This window comes from Cynara cardunculus (genome assembly GCF_001531365.2).
Source record: "Cynara cardunculus var. scolymus isolate 2C chromosome LG 14, CcrdV1, whole genome shotgun sequence".
Taxonomy (NCBI): Eukaryota; Viridiplantae; Streptophyta; class Magnoliopsida; order Asterales; family Asteraceae; genus Cynara; species Cynara cardunculus.
Window position 1 is genome coordinate 9,799,423 of NC_037541.1, and position 20,284 is coordinate 9,819,706.

At 31.8% G+C, this 20,284-nt stretch overlaps 1 protein-coding gene and 1 non-coding gene across 2 annotated transcripts; one reads left to right on the plus strand and one right to left on the minus strand.

The window, feature by feature from the left end:
- The first annotated feature begins 4,741 nt into the window (after nt 1-4,741).
- On the plus strand, nt 4,742-4,905 carry LOC112527089. Its single transcript, XR_003070712.1, has one exon. It is a non-coding gene; the product is annotated as a U1 spliceosomal RNA (small nuclear RNA).
- A 6,583-nt stretch (nt 4,906-11,488) lies between these two features.
- Nucleotides 11,489-14,344, minus strand: LOC112526333 (uncharacterized protein At2g23090). Its single transcript, XM_025136597.1, has 3 exons — nt 14,187-14,344; nt 13,981-14,021; nt 11,489-11,790 (listed from the first exon to the last, which is right to left on the minus strand). The coding sequence occupies exons 1-3, from the start codon at nt 14,260-14,262 to the stop codon at nt 11,671-11,673; spliced, it is 237 nt and encodes a 78-aa protein (XP_024992365.1). The 5' UTR covers nt 14,263-14,344; the 3' UTR covers nt 11,489-11,670.
- Between the last annotated feature and the right edge of the window lie 5,940 nt (nt 14,345-20,284).

Below are 20,284 nucleotides of genomic sequence, written 5' to 3' on the forward strand. Positions count from 1 at the left end.
CCAGAGTAGGGGTGAGCAGCGGAACCGGGTATCCGTTTGCGGAACCGGAACCGCCTTAGAACCGTCGGTTCCGGAACCTGAACCGATATGAGTGGTTCCGGTTCCTAAAATACGGAACCGATTGAGAACGGTTCCGGTTCCGGTTCTCAATTTTTCAGAACCGTTACCCGCCGGGTACCCGCCAGGACCAGTTCCGGGACCGGGTACCCAGAACCGGCGGGTACCCTGAACCGGAACCGGCGGGKACCCAGTGTTTTTCAATAAAAAAATAATTAATTTTTTTAATACCAAATGTATATTATGTTACATCTTCAAAGGACGTGGTCATCTTCATTCTTCATCAACTTTCTAGTTCTACTAAACTACACTTCATAGTATGTAATCGTTAAGTTTTGAACATTTATAATTATAGTATGTAATCGTTAAACTWTGAACATTTTCTATTAGTCTATTATGGTTTATAATCGTTAAACAATATTTGTAACCATTATTCCGTATAATTTGTATTCTTGTTTATTTAATTTAGTGTTTTGGCAATGTTTTGTTTTTTATTTCTAAATAACAAAATTTTAATATTTTAGGAAGCGGGTACCCGGAACCGGAACCGGTTCCCCGCGGTTCCGGTTCCAAAAATTCAAGAACCGCTCTAACCGGTTCCGGTTCCTGTTCCAATATCTCAAGAACCGCCGGTTCCGGTTCCAGTTCCGGTTCCTGTCAAAAAGGGCGGGTACCCGCCTATGCTCACCCCTAAACCACAGGGACTAGAAACATAATTAACTCTTACATAAAATTTAAAAGTAATATTTATTTTCTTTCATAAATGATAAAACTTTTCTAGTAAAATTTAATTTAATTAATTATTTTATTAATTAATAAAGATATGTAAGATTGACCAACTTTGTTTTTAATCATATTACTGGTTATATACATTCACAATGCGTCAAGATACAAAATTTGAATAAATGTTAGCAAAAATGCATAATACAACCAAATAATACAATTTTTTTTATTAACCTGCATATTTAACCCCGTTATGCGAGCTGACTAATCCCAGGACGACCATCCGCTTCACAGGTAGCTTAAAGTCACCGCATTTGAACCTCCGTAACCACAAAAAGATATAACTGAGATACAACCCATTTCAATATATATCAACACAGAAAAAGGTGTCCATCATTTGTTTCATTGGTTTCAATGTATTGTGATCCAAAAGCTAAAGCTCTGAGTCAATGTTGAGTGCATAAAAGGGTTGCATTGTTGGGTTGATATAAAAATTCTCTATTTCTGATATTTAAATAGCCAACAAGCACAACTGACGGACCGTTTACCTAAATGCTTATCCGATAAGCGTTTATTTTTAGAAGTCAACACTGTAATTTATTTACCGGGTAAGATTGTAGTATATCAAAATGGTGTCGTATGTAACAATTTACCCGGTAAGCATTTATCCGGGTAAGAGTCGTCACCATCACTTACCGAGTAAAACTCTTCATCTTTATCATTTCACTTACCAGGTAAGATTTTTGACCCTTGTCATGTTCATCCACTAAGAAAAATTACCCAGTTAGCACTTACCAGGTAAGTGTTTTGTAAACGGCCCTTGAGAAACAATCATAAAGCAACATGAACACAAGGAAGTAGATCACTTCTTTAAGTAAATTATGCATAAGTACAACTTATTAAAGCTTCATACTTGAATTCGTGTAACTAACTACAGATAAACATAGTCAAATATTGGATAAACATTTCATTTTATATATAAAAAATCTAAAATATATTTAGGATAAGCATTGTCTTCTAACTGAATACTTAATTATTATCTTTATAAAAATTTATATTATTAAATCAAAAATAAATTTACTTCATTACTAAACCTATTAAATTATAATTAAAAAAAGTTGAATTAAAGAAATTACACAATAAAACAAGAACTTTTAAATAGTTAATTTGATATTAATATTGATATATATTTTTTAAATTTTAAGATATCTTCAAATTTATATTTTATTCAAAAGTAAAAACATTATCGTTTTTCTCAAAACCACATAAAACCGTATTATAACATCGACAGGGGACAAAATAAAATGAAACATTAAAATCGAGATGCATCTCGCTGCATTCGCCAGTACCCTTCTAGTATATACATAGAGTAATTATTCGACGATTTAATTAAGTCTTAAAGCCAAAGCATCTGCAGAAACAACTAAGGGGCCGTTTACTAAACGCTTACCCGGTAAGTACTTACCGGGTAATGTTCCTCACCGGATGGACATGGCAAGGGCCAAGAATCTTACCCAATAAGAGCGATGATAAGGATGGAGAGTCTACCTGGTTGGTAAGTGATGGTGACGACTCTTACCCGGGAAGCGCTTACCAGATAAATTATTTCATAGAATACGTTTTGATGTACTATAATCCTACCCAATAAAATAAATTATAGTATTGACTTCTAATATTGAGTATTTACCGGATAAACATTCAGGTAAACAGAGCCTAATTATAAACGAATAGCATTATTTTATGGCTTCTTATCAAATGTTTATCGTATTAAAAATTCGGACCTGTATTTTGTTGATGTTCTGAGCCTGCTTTTCTAGTAAGCACCTTTGGATCTACAAGAAAAAAACATTAATACAAATATCTGTTGTGTGTTTGTTTATATAAAATCATAACCTATCAGTTTTAGTTTTTATCGAGATGGATCGGGAACCCATCAACGAATCGGGAACCCATCAAAATCGATCGATAACCAAATAAATGGAAGAAAAAAAAATTGAAGTATGTTAAGTTAAAACTGTAATATATTTATGATGAATATGCATAATGATCATTATGATGAAAATTAATATTTATGATAAATATTATATCAATATGAATACTAGGGAGTTGTATACACATCATACATAAAAATTCATGATAATGTTATAGTAAAAATGTATATTCATGATGAATATAATATTCATGTATGAATACCTAAAAATTGTTGTATACACGTGAATATATATATATATATATATATATATATATATATGATGAATAGTATGTATATTCGTGATGAATGTTATAGTGAAAATGTATATTGATGATGAAAGGTTGAGTTTCAGTGAGAAGGAAAGTTAAGGTGAAACGCGTAAGAAAGGATATCAACCCTTGGATGCACATTAGAATGAAATGCACCGAGATGAGATACACCGAGATGCAATGGATCAATCCACGTATCAAGTGCGGTTCATGGGTGGGTTTTTGAGATAAAAGGTGATTAAGGGACCAAATCATTTTTTACGTTTCTCACCTTAACTCTCATTCTCACACAATCATTCGTCTGATGATGAATATCATATTGATGTATAAAAATTGAAGAATTATTCTATACTCATGAATATATATATATATATATATATATATTTCTGATAATTGTTACAGTGAAAATATATATTCATGATGAATATGATACTGATGTATCAACATTGAAGAGTTGGTGTATATACGTGAATGTACATGAATATTTATGCCGGATAATATTTATATTCAACGAATCTTATAGTAAAAATGTATATTAATGATGAGTGTCATAATGATGTATGAATACTGATAATCTGTTGAATTCACGTGATAACACATAACTATTCATGATAAATGTTATAATGAGTTGTATATTCATGATGAATATCATGCTGATGTGTGTATGTTAAAGAGTTGTTGTATGAATATCATACAGATACATCATTTCATGTAAAAACGGTTCAAACAAAAAAAAATTTATATCAAGACGGATGTCAAACCGAAGAAAATGAAATACTCGTTTTTTTCATATAACTTATTTGATTAAAATATTAGTTATTTTTAAGATAATTTAGTTTCAAAATTGAGGTATAAGTTTTATAATTAAAAAGTAAAATAAAAACGGTTCTAAAAAACTTGTTGAAACGCTCAAGTCTAATATTATTTCTCGAGTCCAACTCAAACATGTTACTTGACTCATTAACGCTCCACCGTGCAAGAGATAAAATAAGAACCAAAAAAACTTAGAGTAAGGAATCGTTCACCAAATGCTTATCGAACGTCACTTACCTTACCGAATGAACATGACAAAAATTGAGATTCTAACTTAAAAAGACTATTACCTGATTAGCACTTACCAATAAAAAAAAGTTCATCAAAAATTCATTTTTATGTCCCGAAACATTACTTGATGATGTAGATGAGAATGATGACTCTTATTTATAAACACATATAGGATACACATTTAGTTAACGGATACCAAACACTTACCCGAGTAAGCGTTTACCAAGTCACTTTACTTTACCAGATGAATATGGCAAAGACTAAGAATCTTACCCGATAAGAGCGAAGACAAGAATCTCGAGTCTCACCCAGTAAGTGAAGACGAGGACTCTTACCATGGTTAGCACTTACCGGGATAAATTGTTGCATACGATACGTTTTAGTGAATAAAATATTGTTTGGTAAGTAAGCGATAGTGTTGAATTTTACCGGTGAGTACTTACCGGGTAAATGTTTAGGTAAAAGGCCCCGACAATTGATTTTAAAAAAAAGATAAAATCAAATTTTATTTATTTAATTAAAAAGAATATATATTATTAGTAATTAATTGGAATATTGATGTAGTTGAGAACCTTGGCATGTGTTGGTGCATTTGATTTGATCCCACATCGGAGAAACGAAGAGAAGTGGAAAGAGGAAGGACAGCTATAAAAGAAAACGACGAGCATATGAAAAGGCACTTACCTGGACGGGGTCTTTGGGTGATCAAGAAGGTCCATGGCCTAGGTTGCGGACCTCCATTGCACCGTTCGGAGGGGCTTCTGCCTAAGGTCGGCCCAAGTTGGTCGAACCTACGTCATAATTTGTGGCAGTGGAGGCTTGCGTTCGCGCAGCCTCTGACCAATCTGTAGTTCAATTATAAGAAGTTTTTCAAGCTTGTTAAACTCGTTTTAAAAAAAGCATTAACCAGGCTTTGTTTTCTGTTTGTTTAACCCGATCCAGGGTGAGTGAGCAAAACGAAAGGAGACGTTCAAGGCCTATTCGTGTCCGGTTCAAGAAAAGACCCCGGCTTTATGTGCTCATAAAAGATCCGATTCTTCGGACTGGTTACGGACCACCAATCGGTGGCTTTATGTGCTCATAAAAGATCCGATCCAACCACAAATTCTTCGGACTGGTTACGGACCACCAATCGGGCTTTGATAACGTCATCTGAAACCCAAACCGTTTTTGCAGGTTGCATATTAAAATGCAAGAACTTATCAAGCCATCATTTTCCATTCGACAATTTCGATACTGAACTTCTGAACCGTTCGGAACTTCTAACACAACACCACCTTTTCATACAGTTTCATCAATAATCTCAAAAAAAGGGGAACAACTTTATGGATTCCTTATCATCGAAATCTATACGATATTATAAAGTATTAGACAAAAACTTTTAAAAACCACTTTTTATACGTAAAGTATTGTTTAATAATGGATATTACTTAAAATTGCAAATAGATTGTGCGTATATACAACTTATTAAAGCTTCATATCTGAATTCGTGTAACTAACTGCAGGATAAACATCTCATTTAAATATAAAAAATCTAAAATATAATTAGGATAATCATCGAGTTCTAACCGAATATTTAATTATTATCTTTATAAAATTTATATTATTAAAACAAAAATAAATTATTTCATTATTAAACTTAAATCTATACTATATTATAAAACATTTGACAAAACTCTTAAAAACCATTTTTTATGCGTAAAGTATTGTTTAATAATGCATATTACTTAAAACTCAAGATTACAAGTAGATTGTGCGTAAGTACAACTTATTAAAGTTTCATATATGAATTCGTGTAACTAAATGCAGATGAACATAATCAAATACTGGATAAACATCTTATTTTAAATATAAAAAATCTAAAATATAATTAGGATAATATTGAGTTATAACAGAATATTTAATTATTATCTTTATAAAATATTATATTATTAAACAAAAAATAAATCATTTCGTTATTTAACTTAAATTAAATTATAATAAAAAAATAAATTAAATAAGTTACATAAAAAATGAGAACTTTTAAATAGTTGATTTGATATTAACATTGATATTTTTTTTCCAAAATTTTATGATATATTCAWATTTATATTTTATTCAAAAATAAAATCATTATTGTACATATATATATATATATATATATATATAATTAGGAGAGACGTATTCTAAGATAAGGGTGACAAAATCAGGAGAGACGTATTTTGGGATAAGGGTATCAGTATGATGCGAGGAAGCATATTATCGCATCTGAATGATGTGACAAAAATGTGATCGCATCTATGAGGCGTGGCAAGTTAGTATGTTTTATGTTTGTTGCGATAACTTTGGTACTTCAATGGGTTTGATGCGATAAGATGATGTTGTCTCATCTATATGATGCCCACAAAAAGGTTTGTTTCAATAAAAACATTGTTTATTTGTAATTAATACAAATATAAGCTTTCAAATAATGTTTTGGTAATTTTTACTCTGTAATGACAATCAAAAGAGATTTTTCACTAGATCTTATGGTCTAACCCACATTTTGTTTTAAAAATATGCATTACAGGTGAGACATATATGAAAAGTAAGGAGAATGGAAAAATGTGAATAAGTTATGATTCCTTTACATTTATGAATTTTGGGAAGCTGTTAATATGCATGTACTTGAGAACTTGTTATATCAGCAAGTCACGTACTTTGTGTAAATGAAAAAGTTGTAGTTACTTTTGTATGTAGCATTTTGTTTATATTGAGACCAATTTGTATATTTGTATTTCATGTTAAATGGACTATATGGTTTTATGCAAATATGGTTTGAGGTGTTACATGTATAAATATTAAAAAATTGTTGAATTCACGTGAAAATACATAATTATTCATGATGAATGTTATAATGAGTTGTATATTCATGATGAATATCATATTGATGTATCAAAGAGTTGTTGTATACATGGGAACATGCATAAATATTCATGATGAATATCACACAAATACACCATTTCATGTAAAAGCTGTTAAAACAAAAAAAAACTATATCAAGATGGATGTCAAATCGAAGAAAATGAAATACTCGTTTTTTTCATGTAATTTATTTGATTAAAATATATAGTATATTAAGATAATTTAGTTTCAAAATTAAGGAGGCATAAGTTTTTTAATTAAAAAGTAAAACAAAAAACGTTCTAAAAAACTTGTTGAATTGCTCAAAAACGTCTTATAAACCTATTGTAACTCTTTTAGATATGACGCTTTATAGTTTGGCCACACAAATTTAAGTCTTATAAAGTGTTTCATTCGTCAAATTTATATAACTACAAACCCGTCAACCCAACCTGCAAGGTTACGCTATACTTTTGAATAGGTTGGGTTGGGTTGAGATTTTTCCAACCGTCTTATATAATTGGATTGTAAAAATATCGTAAACCGTCCAACCCAACTTTACATGGTTTCTTTTATTTATTAAATTGAAGTAAAAATCTTATCAAATTAAAGGAAAAAAGTTCAGAAAAACCTAACGAACTTTCTCATTTTAAATGATCAAGTCTCTGAATTTTTTTCTTGAATGAAAATTTAAAACCACTGAACTTTTTTTTTGAATAATTAAGTCCCAATATATATTTTTTGAATAAACAGATCATCAAATTTTTAGAAATTAGTTATCTACATTCTTTTAACCCAAAAAAGTTATATGTAACCGGCTAAGAATGTTTTAAAGTAAAAATATATAAACCAGTTTTACTCTTCCCAAACCTTAAATCATTCAAAATCTTTAGTACCAAACAACATCGCGCCCTTGCCATCCATCGCCGCCGCTCATCACTGTCGGTGGCCTCTGCCATCTATCTTCCTCTTTCTGATTTTTTACTCCTTTTTTTATATGTTTATACGTACTCTATTAAATTGCTTAAAATTAAGGAGAATCGAAACGGAAAAAAAAGATTAAAAAGGGAAGATTAGGCAGGGGCCAACGATGGCGATGGGCGATATGGAGAACGGACGACGATGGGGCAGCGACGGATAGCAACGGGAAGTGATGTCATTGGGTGTGGGGGTTTGAATAACATGGGGTTAGAAAATGGTAAAATTAATTTAGGTTTTTTTTTTACTTTAAGATATTTCTAGTCGGTTACAAATAATTTTCTTATTAAAAAAATGTAGGTAACCAATTTTTAAAAATCTAATGATTTGTTTGTTCAAAAAGAGATGGTTCATGATTTTATTATTCAAAATAAAGTTCAAATATTGAATTATTTAAAATAAAAAAATTGTTAGGATTTTCTAAAAATTAAAATAAATAAAAATAAAAAGAATTGTGATTGATGAGAGAGATGAGAAGGTGGATCTTGTGGAGAATTAGAATAAGGAGGTGTTTGGGATTGCTTATTTAAAACAACTTATTCTTTTTTAATATTTACATTTTATACCATTTGTGATAACCGGTTATTCGGTTAGGGGTTGTTTTTAAAAATAGTGGAAAGTTGAGGGGGTTAAATTGTTTATATGCTTAAATCTTTTTTAAAAACCTCACCGCCTTCTTATTTTAAACCATGATAATATGAGATTTTATGTTATCTCTTTGAGCGAAATGCGGCAAAAGGAAGGAAAATTCATGGACTGACCCCATCATCTCCACCCCGTAGGAACTACGAGATTACCCCAAGGACGCCTTCGGCATCCAGGGGTCACGGACCGACCATAGAACCCTGTTCAATAAGTGGAACGCATTAGCTGTCCGCTGTCAGGTTGGGCAGTAAGGGTCGGAGAAGGGCAATCACTCATTCTTAAAACCAACGTTCTTAAGGGGATGATGCATGAGTTATAAGGAAAAACATAAAAAAGAAAGCTTTCTTTGTGTATTCTCTTATACGAAGCAAACAAAAACAAAGGGGAGATTAGAAGAAGTTGAATATGTGATTATTACTTGGATAATTGTTGTTGTTTATTTTTTTTTATTTTTTTTTTGATTAACCTAGATATCCAACTCGCTATGAGAGCCGACTAATCCCAGGGAGACCATCTGCTTTGCAGATAGTCCGGAGTCACCGTATTTGAACTTCCATGGCCATAAGGGGATTTTTATTTCTCCTTTGATTTGAACCTGGGACCTCCTGGTACTTTTGACCTTTGAAACCAAGCTCAAACCAATCAGGTACCACCCTTGTGGTTATTGTTATTCATCTTCATATCTTCTTCTCTTGTGATTGATTACGTGGGAGTTTTTGAAACTGAGTTTATGTTATTATTAGCATGAATTGATATTTGAATATGATTATATCAAGTGATTAGAATAAGGGTGACATACCAAATAGAGGTGTATTTTAGTTATAAGGGTAGCATATCAAGGAGAGGTATATTTTGGGACAAGGGTGACACATCAAGGAGAGGTGTATACCAGAATAAGGGTCGCATAATCAACGGAATATAAAAATTGGGTTTTTATCAAGTTGATGCATGTTATTGCATCCTTATGATGCGATAATTTTGAGATGTCGCATATGTGTGATGCGATAACTTGGGTTATCACATCCTATTGATGCGATTAGTTTGATGCGAGAAGTTGTGTTTGTCGCATCTTTGTGATGCGACAAGTTGACTTGTCGTGCTAGTGTGATGCAACAAGTTGGGCTCATTGCACCAGTATGATGCGATGAGATGGGATTCTCGTACCAGTATGTTGCGAGGAAATGAGGTTTTATCACCCATGTGATGCGAGAAATTTATGATTTTACCTATATGATGTGATAGGTTTTTATTATAATGCGATAAATAAGTTGTTTGGTTATTTGATGCAATAATTGGATAATATCTCATCATTTTGATGCGACAAAAGAGGTTTGTTTTATTTAAATATTTTTTATTGATACAAATATGAGTTTATAAATAGGTTTTGGTGATTATTCACCATGCAATAACAAACAAAGGGATTTCTTACTAGACCTCAAGGTCTAACCCTCATTTTGATGTTTTAAAAATGTACATTACATGTCGAACACAACTAAATAGTAAGGGGAAGAGGAATTGTGAAAAGTTATATATATGCTTGCATGGGATGTTGAAATAACATGTTATCTTTTGTAATTGAATATTTGATATGCATACAAATTTTGTATAGGATTTCATGGAAAAATTTAGTAGCTACTTTGTAATGTAACTTTTGTAGATATTGAAACCAGATGTCTAAATTGTATTTCTTGATAAATAAAATATATGTTTATATGCAAATGTGATCTTTATATTTTAAATAAATAATCAAAAGGATAGAAATTATAAGTTTTTAAAAATAATTCATACATATTTAGGGGGTGTTTGGGATTGCTTAAGATTAAATATAAAGAAACAATATTGAACTCATTTGAACGTATTGAGTAGACGATTATAATGATATAACTAATAAACAAAGAAACATATTTTTTTTATGTATTTTAGTTAATATACGATTATACGTGTTAATATAATAGAAGTGTAAAATAAAAAATAAAAAAATAAGAAAGATAAATTAAATTAAATAATTAATTATAAGAATGTAATAAAATGGCTAAAAAGCAAGATGACTTTAGTTTGAGTAAATTTCCCTAATTTATAATCAAATTATATATGAAAAATGTAAAAAATAAGATGTAATTCTTCATTTAATTGTAGCGAGTCTTCTTCTCCTTCAATGTGGCACCGATAATAAGTATTTTTGAGTATTTAGATAAACAGTTGATACCGATGTCAAACCGGTAATAAGAAGTTTTTGAAGAAATCAAACCATTATAACTTATAATAAATTGAAAAGAACTTTTGAAAAAAAGCATAAGTTGTTTCAAATAAGCATCCCCTAAAGAGAGTTTTTAAAAGGATGAAAATGCAATTTTGACATCAAATGTATAGCTTTTCTTTATCCCTTGTACAAAATCTGAAGGCTCAATTAACCAACACAGTGGCTAATTAATATTGTGCAAACCTTCTTGTTGAGTAATCTTTGAGTAATCTTTAGAGACTGTTTGACAATTGCTGAATGGTTTAGTACAAAATGATTAAATGACCAGAATGATTAAAATGCTCTCATGATATAGTGCAAAATAAAATATAATAGTTTGGTAATTATGTACAATGAAATTATAGCTCTTAATGGTTAAGAGAGATCTAGGATACAAAATCATTCAGAGAGTTTTAAAACCATTAAGAGACAGATTTCTTTTTGTCAAACAAGATTCACCTCTTAACGATTCAAAAATTGCCTCTTAATGGAACTATTAAGAGATAAACAAACAACCCCTAAATCTTGGAATAATACGATATCTCATTTTCTGTCAATTTACCTCACTTGTCATTCATCCTCAGAATCCTACAAGATGGTCAAAACTTCATATGGGTTCGAGTCCTACTAATTTGTATTTCCATAGGATATCCTTAATCCTTCATATGTCATTAGGTGAACAAGAATGCTAGCTGAATCGCCAGAACTAAACAGTCATTAGATATATATATTATATGCATATTATTTAAACCATGGAATCAGGTGTCCTTCCTTTTACTAACATTTCAAACACATAAAATGATGATAACATGCCACACATGATGATGATGATGATGATATTATAGACATACTGTTTCAACCACAAAGAAAACACAGCGTCATCATTTCTTCAGATGCGGGAAACAAGCATTCACGTCAGCTTTCGGATGTTTTGCTTCAGCATGTTCCCTACATTTCACCTCTGATGTTGTGCAAATGAAAGTTTGCATGCATACCTTGCACTGCAACCACACAATAACACATCAATTTTTATTAATCACCAAACATTCATAATTATTATTATTAACAATTGCTCAATAATGCTAATATCAACATTGTAATCTATTAAAAGTTGAACATCAACAACATCATAATATGATATCTGAATTTTACTTACACCTGTCGTACAAAATTGTTCATGTAAATAATCTCATTGCTGGTCTAGATTCATGATCCACCCACAATCTTCAAAGTAAACAAGCATACCTCATGTTTCTGTTTGGATTTGGTTTACCGTGTTCAAATACAAGACATGAATAAGTTGAGCAACATAACGGATTTAATACACGATCAAAGCATAAGATGGAAGTGCCAAACAAGAGTACATAATGGGCTTCAGTCTAGCAGGATCATAGACATATAGAACCAGATAAGATATTTGTGGTAGTGTTGTCTTGTTTTATCCTTTACTTAACCTGTATACCACAAAATCAAGCTTCTTTCCCAATAGGAGATCATTTAAACTGACAGAATTTTCATAGAGAGAGCAAATACACCTCAACAGTTATCTGAAGCTGTGGTTGCAATTTGTCAATCTTCTTTATTTTGTATTCCCATGTACAAACAATCATTCATTAGATACCCTTGAAGCTGACATAGAAATCTTAAAGTGGGACTGAACTATGTCTAACCAAATTTCCATATTACTATACTCTCTTTCAGAACCACTGGAAAGAATGTACGATGGCTAAGACAATGGATACGTTACACCCTCCCATGTTGATACAACTGTCATTTTCAAAAAAAGCTGCTTGCCCTAACATTCATGCACTTGTCAGAATCCTTCTGAATTCATGAGCACATGTAGATAATGACTTTTGGCATATTGCTTCACAGAGATCACAATGCCTTTGCACTGTGCTTCACATCTCATAGTCCATCACATACTGGAACCACCACCTTTCATTCATAAATCACCATCATCCACCTCCATCACACACATGGAAAAACATGATAATCCATACAATTTGGTTGTGTTTGGTACTCAGTAAAGCCTCCTTTTGGTGGTCATCATATTGTATCACCAATCAAGAGAGAGAAGTTCCAAGTTCACTCACCAACAAGACATCAAACCCAGTTCGAGAAATCAGTCAATTGCTGTGTTATATGGATCAAAAGTTAGTTTCTTTTTTCCAATTAATGGGATACGAGCCAAAGGAACTTTAAAGAAGGTATGTTTATAAGGGCACCCATCTTACATTTCTTCTTCTATGGAGACTCTTCCATGACTCTAAACTAATTATGCTTTACTTTTCAAATATGAGTTGTTCCATTACTCTTCAAGGTAGTTTCTTTCTCCTTATTTAAACAAACACCATTTCACTTTGTGGTTTATCTTACATGGTATGATGGTACCCTACCTATGAAGTTAATCACCAAGGTTTGAGAAACTGATGAAGCAGCTTCAAAGTATGAAGCATCAAGAATCACATTGAGATATCGATCCCTTGGTATTCCATAAGTGGTGCAAACCATGCTAAAATAAGCCAAAAGCTCATCAACATATCATACTCGGTTATTTTGGGCACGATTAAATAACCTTTTTAAACCTGAGAAGGACTTTCTATTATATATCCCCAAGAATGACCACATTAATTGATTCCAACTAAGAACAAATGCTCTCCTGATAAAATAGTTACACTTTAACTTGTTCTAGAACCTATTGCTTTTCAAACGCAAATCTGGTTTAAATATTGTTGTATATTACAAAGGCCAAAATTTAAGTGCATGGGGCATTTTCACTCAGGAAAAAGGGTCTAAAATCCACACTAATTTTGAGGTTGAGAAGTAAAACGTTTTGACACCAGTCCAAATGTAGCCATTCTTTTCAAGGATAAGAACATATAGCAGCAAGTAATTCAATGAAATATGAAACACGCACCAACAGATCTAAAAGAGTACAACCTATTTGGGAATTTTACCTTCCGCGAGAGAAAAACTACAAAGATCCTAGCGGAAAAGGTTGAAACACAGAGAATTATTAATTTTTTAATTGAAAAATCATGGGTTCCTAATACCTCCTTCAAGGAACACTAAACGGAACGAGTTATCAGAAAGCCGATTTTCAGAACATGATTGTTTTAGCTTGTGTTTGATTGATCTAAGTCATATAACAAAATTATTGATGATGAGACAACAGATCAAAGCAAAACCTGGATGCTCATAGCTTTCTTGTTGGCTTCAAGCTGACTTCCTGTTTAAAGATCAAACCGATAATCAGCTGAAACATATGGACAAATCAGGTGATTACAGAAATCGAAGATATGGACGGAAGAACAGAGCAAGATCATAGATTAGGGAGTCCTGCTTTAACCGATGGGAAGAAAAAGGGTTGGATGGAATTGGGGAGAGTACGTACCCTTGCCGGCAGCTTTAGCTTTCTCCAAGTTCTTTTCACGGGCCATCTTGGACTTCTGAGCATTACCTCCACCCATGATTCCCTGATCTCTGCCTCTCTCGCCCACCGAATTCAAAACCCTAATTCCACAATGATGCACCTCTCTGGGTGGAAACGGGTGGGTATTTATATCCAATTACTTTTGCCTTTAGGAGTTTGTTCCTTTTTATAATATATCGAATTACTTTAGAATGTATATGGGCATTACAATGCATAATGCAATATATTTTTATTTCATATTTTTTTATTATAATAAATTGTATAAAAAAGTAACGTATTTTAACTTGATTCATATTTTAAGTGACGTACTTTTAAAACTTTTATTTTGATATCTAAGATGTAAAATTTTAAACATTTAAGTACTCGGGTAACCGGTTGACGACTAATTTTAAATTAAAAAAAGACTAATTTTAGATTTAAAAAATTCATGTCACTAACCACGTCACCAAATAATGTTGAGTTAGATATCACATCACTCGTCACATCAGTATGAAAAACGGTTAACGCTTCAACTGGTTACACAGGTACTTAAATGTTTAAAACTTCACATCTTCGATACCAAAATGAAAGTTTTGAAAGTATGTTACCTAAATAGGAATCAAATTAAAGTACATTATTTTTTCCATGCAATTTGGCCTTTTGGTTAAAGTGAATGTTTTTTGTTGGTTATTATTTGTGTGTGCTACTTTAAAGTATAAAGAGGTGTTTGGTTTGCAGAATATTTTTTAATGAAATAGAATATGTTAAAATTTTTTGATTTTGAAGGAATTAAAATGAAATATTATCATATTTGACCACTTGTTTGGTTAACAGATATTGGAAATGAATATGTTAGAAAAATTGGAATTTGTCTGTTTGGTTCACATAATGTAGTTTTAGAATTGGAATGAAATTTTGGTAATGACCAAAATCCCCTTTTTAAAAAAATTTGAAACCGAAATCCAACTAAAGTAATTCATATTGGTGGTGGTCGGCAGTGGTCGACGCTTGACGGTGGTTCAGATCGACGATGGGCGGTAATGGTTCATATCGGGCGTGGTCGGTGATGTTTAAATTGGTGGTGGTCCATGATGGTTCAGATAGCAATGGTCGGCAGTGGTTCAGATCGGTGGTGGTTCAGTGATGGTGGTTGGGGAGTGGTTCAGATGGTGGTGGTTGGCAGAGGTTCAAACTGGTGGTGGTTCGCAGTGGTTCAAATGGCTGTGGTCGACGGTGGTTCAGATTGACGGTGGTCGGTCAGCAGTGGTTCAGATCAACGATGGTCAGCGGTGGTTCAGATCAACGGTGGTTGGCGTTGGTTCTGATCAATGGTAGTTGGTGGTGGTTTAGATCGGTTGTGGTCGACGGTGGTTCAGATCAATGGTGGTCAACGGTATTTAGCGATAGTTTAGATCAGTGTGGTTCATATCAGTGGTGGTTGGTGATGGTTCAGATCGTTGGTGGTCGGCGGTGGTTCAGATCAAGTAGGAAAGATAGGGATAAATTTGTCTTTTTGATAGAATAAGATAGAATGAAATTGTATTACTTCTCAATTGTGATGGAATGATCAATCAATGAATGGTGGAATGTGGGGAATTCAATTCCATTCCATAAGTAAATCAAACGTCTGAACGAAATTTGGTCAAAGGAATTGATCATTCCAATTCCTTCGAATTCCGTTGGAATCCTGCGAACCAAACATCCCCTTAGTATAAGTATAATTTAACGCTTATCATGTATTTAAATATGTTTATCAGTTGATTATTAATTATTTTTATAAAGTTTAAACATATTAATAAGTAGTAATATACGATAATTAAAATGTATATTTTTTTATATAATTTGTTTAATAAAAAATTTAATTATATTCAAGATAATTTTAGACCTTTTTAGATTCTTTTTTAGAATTAAGATAAATATCTCGGTTTTAAAACTTGATAATATAATTTTTTATAAAGATAATAATTAAATATTTTGTTAGAACTCAATGTTTATCCTAATTATATTTAAAATGAGATGTTTATCCTCTACTTGATTATGTTTATCTACAGTTAGTTACACAAATTCAAACATGAAGCTTTAGTAAGTTGTATTTACGCACCATTTACTTATAATCTTGAATTTTAAGTAATATGTATCACTAAACAGTACTTCAAGCATAAAAAATTGTTTTTAAGAGTTTTTGTCAAATGCTTTATAATATAGTATAGATATATTTAATGTTGTTATACTCGAAAGATTAAGAGTTTTTAACATACATATTTTACGACACACGTACAGATAAAATTGTTTCCTCCAGACATTTGATTCTCGAAACAAATGCGTTTCAAAGTTTTTTTATTTCTAAATAACCGTTACATGTCTAAAACCGTTGTATATAACACCACGTCTTGACGGCTTCTCCTTTCCTCTCTTCTACATTTCGTTTATTCAAGACCCCAAACATTTCTGCCGAAACCTCATTCTTTCTATTTGTTTCTCATCAACGTACTTGAATCTACTTTTCTTCATCTCCTTGCTACAAGTAAAGGGCGTTCGTGGTGCTGTACAATTTAAAGTCAAAACTGCAAACCAAATAACAGATCGAGTTTGATATTCTTTTCAAAACGCAAAATATGGTGTAATGCGGTTTTATGGCTCTATGCGCTTTATACCTAAGGTGATGCATGAAAATGAAAAATGGTAATAGACAACATAATTAAGTCCAAATGCATAACAAATCTTAATCATAACTTCTAAAACAAAAACAAAAAAACCGATCAAAAGGAGGAGATAGATGGTAGGGGCCAATGATGATGATGAGTGGTGATAGAAAGCAGACGACAATGGGGGCAGCGAGGGGTTTGAATTAAGTAAGGTTTGGAAATAGTAAACTTAATTTAGGTTTTTTTTACTTTAAAACTTTCCTAGCCAGTTATAAGTAGATTTTTTTTGTTAAACGAATGTAGGTAACCAATTTTTAGAAGTTCAGTGGTTTATTTATTCAGTTATAGTGATAAGTTTAATAGTTTTTCATTTAAAAACAGAAAATTAATTGGATTTTCTAAACGTTTCCCAATTTTAAATCCAGTTTTTGATGCTCCAAAGCAAAAGAACCAGTAAAGTGGCTACAATGTCACCATAGTGGTGGTGCAAATATACACTTGACACTATGATCTTTTTAAGTAATAAAGTGGTATAAATAATGAGATCGTATCCACAATGATCGGACTTCAGAGTTTCGAGTACTAGGTTGAGAATACAATGATTTTAACTAGAGAAGAAGCAATATATTTGAGTGAGTTTGATGATTTTCACAATGTAATCTAAACAAGTAATTGAAAATGGGTATGCGTGTAACTGTCACTTAAAAGATCAGTAGTCAATATGGTCAAGGAGACTGTCGTAAAAACATCGATAAGAGTCCCCATCTCTCAAAAGTGAATTTCCGTAGAGTGTGACCACAATCTCCCTACAGTAGTGTTAAAAAAAGATCGCCAAAACAGCCGCAGTGGCGTGTCGTGGCATAAGGCTTATGTCTCACGCCACGTTAAGCCCGTGGAACGTCGTGACCTAATGTGTGGTTTTTGTAATGCAATATTTGATCTTTTTTACTTTTTAATGTCTTATTTGTTAGTTTCTAATGTATAACCTAATTTAAATTATTAAATATTATTAACTCATTGAGTAATAGTAGAAAATATACGTTTATACATATAATAACTTATATGATATAAAGACTTGGCGCCATAAGGCATACCTTGAAAACTGTCATGGTCTCGTCGTGTCTCCTAAAGCTTGAGCTTGGCGTCGCCACTTTGCGACGCCTTACGCCATTTAGAACATTGCTACATTTACCAACCGAGGGCTTGTCGAATGAACTAAATAGATTTCAGGGAATCTTAGTGCTACCAATATGGAGAAAATGCTCATATCTCTATGTAACACCACCCTCGACCAACGTTTGAACCTTAGTTACAAAATCATGCCAAAACCTGTATCTCTACATGATTATGAAAGGTTTTCTCAGATTTTCTTGCATCACTCAAGCCGTATTTTAGAATATACCCATCTCTGGATCTAATCAATATTTTCAAGTGATCTACTTGTCCGTGTTGGGTTAAAGTTTCAACTTGAGTAACCAAACCCAAGAGTTAGCAACAATGGCAACCCCTAAGTGTTTCCTATTAATCTTAGGATCGACTCACACCTACAAGTAAAGAACATAGTAGAAGAAGAGAAATACTTAAAAGTCACCTGCACTAAAAATAAATTACAAATTATCGTCACTGTATCTCTACAGTGGCAAACAATGCTGAAAATTAAAGATTTTAAAATAAATTATAACTACAAAAAAAAAAAGAACACATACCGAAGAAACACAATAAAAGAGAAGAAAAACTCACATAAATGATGTTAAATAACACTCAAAATGAGTAGGTGGCTAGCTACCCATTGTGTTGTTCGACAGTGTCTTTTCTAACAAACATCTGATAAGCAACGTCCCTTTGATTACGACGATGATCTTGATGTTGTCGACCTACACATGGTTCAACGACGTGCAAGCCAAATAACATCCCTTCCCTTTTCGATGTTGTTTGGATTAAGAGAAAAGGACCATCATTGCAATCCTTTTTAACTTTAATTTGTTCGGAGTACTTAAAGCCCTTTAACATTTTTATTTTTAAATTAGTCTCGTTTTAACATTAATTACATATAGGGACGGACCCAGAATTTTTTTCAAATTGTAGCACCATTTGACTAAAAAAATTATAGGAAAAAATTTCAAACGATGAAACCATTTGACTAAAAAAATTATAGGAAAAAAATTTCAAACGATGAAACCATTTGACTAAAAAAATATATGGATTTTTTTTCCCTTCAAACAGTGGCACCATTTGACTAAGAAAATGACACTAGCAAGATTCGAAATTGGATCTGGGGTGAAATAAAAGCCTTGCAAACACAGCTATACCAAATAAAACTTGTTCTCATTGTAGTTTCAAAATACATACGGTGACACACAACAAATTAATACGGTTGCACTTTTCATGAACATATTTTTTTTGATTAACCTGAATATCCAACCCGCTATGCGAATCGACTAATTTCATGACGACCATCTGCTTTGTAGATAGCCCGGAGTCACCGCATTTGAATCTTCGTGGCCACAAAAGATTTTTATTTCTCCTTAGATTTGAACATGTGACGTTTGAAGCCAAGCCCAAACCAATCAGACACCACCCTTGTTACTTTAATGAAATAAATATTTGTAACTATAATAAATTAATATCTAATTCTAATTTTTAAATATTAATAATTACTTTAAATTTATTTTTATAATTTTATTAGAAAAAAATGAAAAAAATAGTCACATGAATTGGATCCCTTAAGGGGTAGTATGGTCATAATTCATAAAATCAAAAGTAATTAATAATGTATGACTTTGGATTGTATTTGATTGGATAAGCTCATAGAAGTTGGTTCAATGATATTTAATTCAACCACATTCTTCTTATTGGCTCCTTCCTTCTCACCCAACCAGATTTTTGCTGATGTCAAAATTAATAAATATTATTAATAAAATTATATTAAAATAAAATAAATTTCAATTAACTTTTAAAGTTACTGTTTAAAAGTCTGAATCAAACTTTTTGTTTATTTAAAAGTCTGTTTAACTTATTAATGATGACATCATCCAAAATTTTTGCCAAATAAGATTTCACGTCATTATTATAATTATAAATAGAATTATAAAATACTGACATGACATATAATTTTTTTTATTTAAAACTAAAATTCCACATCATATTTTAAAATAAAAAGTAATCAAAAAATAGTTATACAAAATTGACTAATTAAATTTAATTAAATTACTAGTTACCTGCTCAACATCTTAACCGAGATCTTGATCCACACTCGTAAATGACGATTTAAATGTTGGTTTCGTAAAACAGAAATCAGGTGAAAGTTTGTTTCATTTTAATACAATTTTTCAATATTAAATATTATTTTATATATGTATATTTATGTTATATTGCTAGTTGTTAACATGTATGTGTAACAAAATGTAAAATTTATTAAAAATAAAAAATGAAACA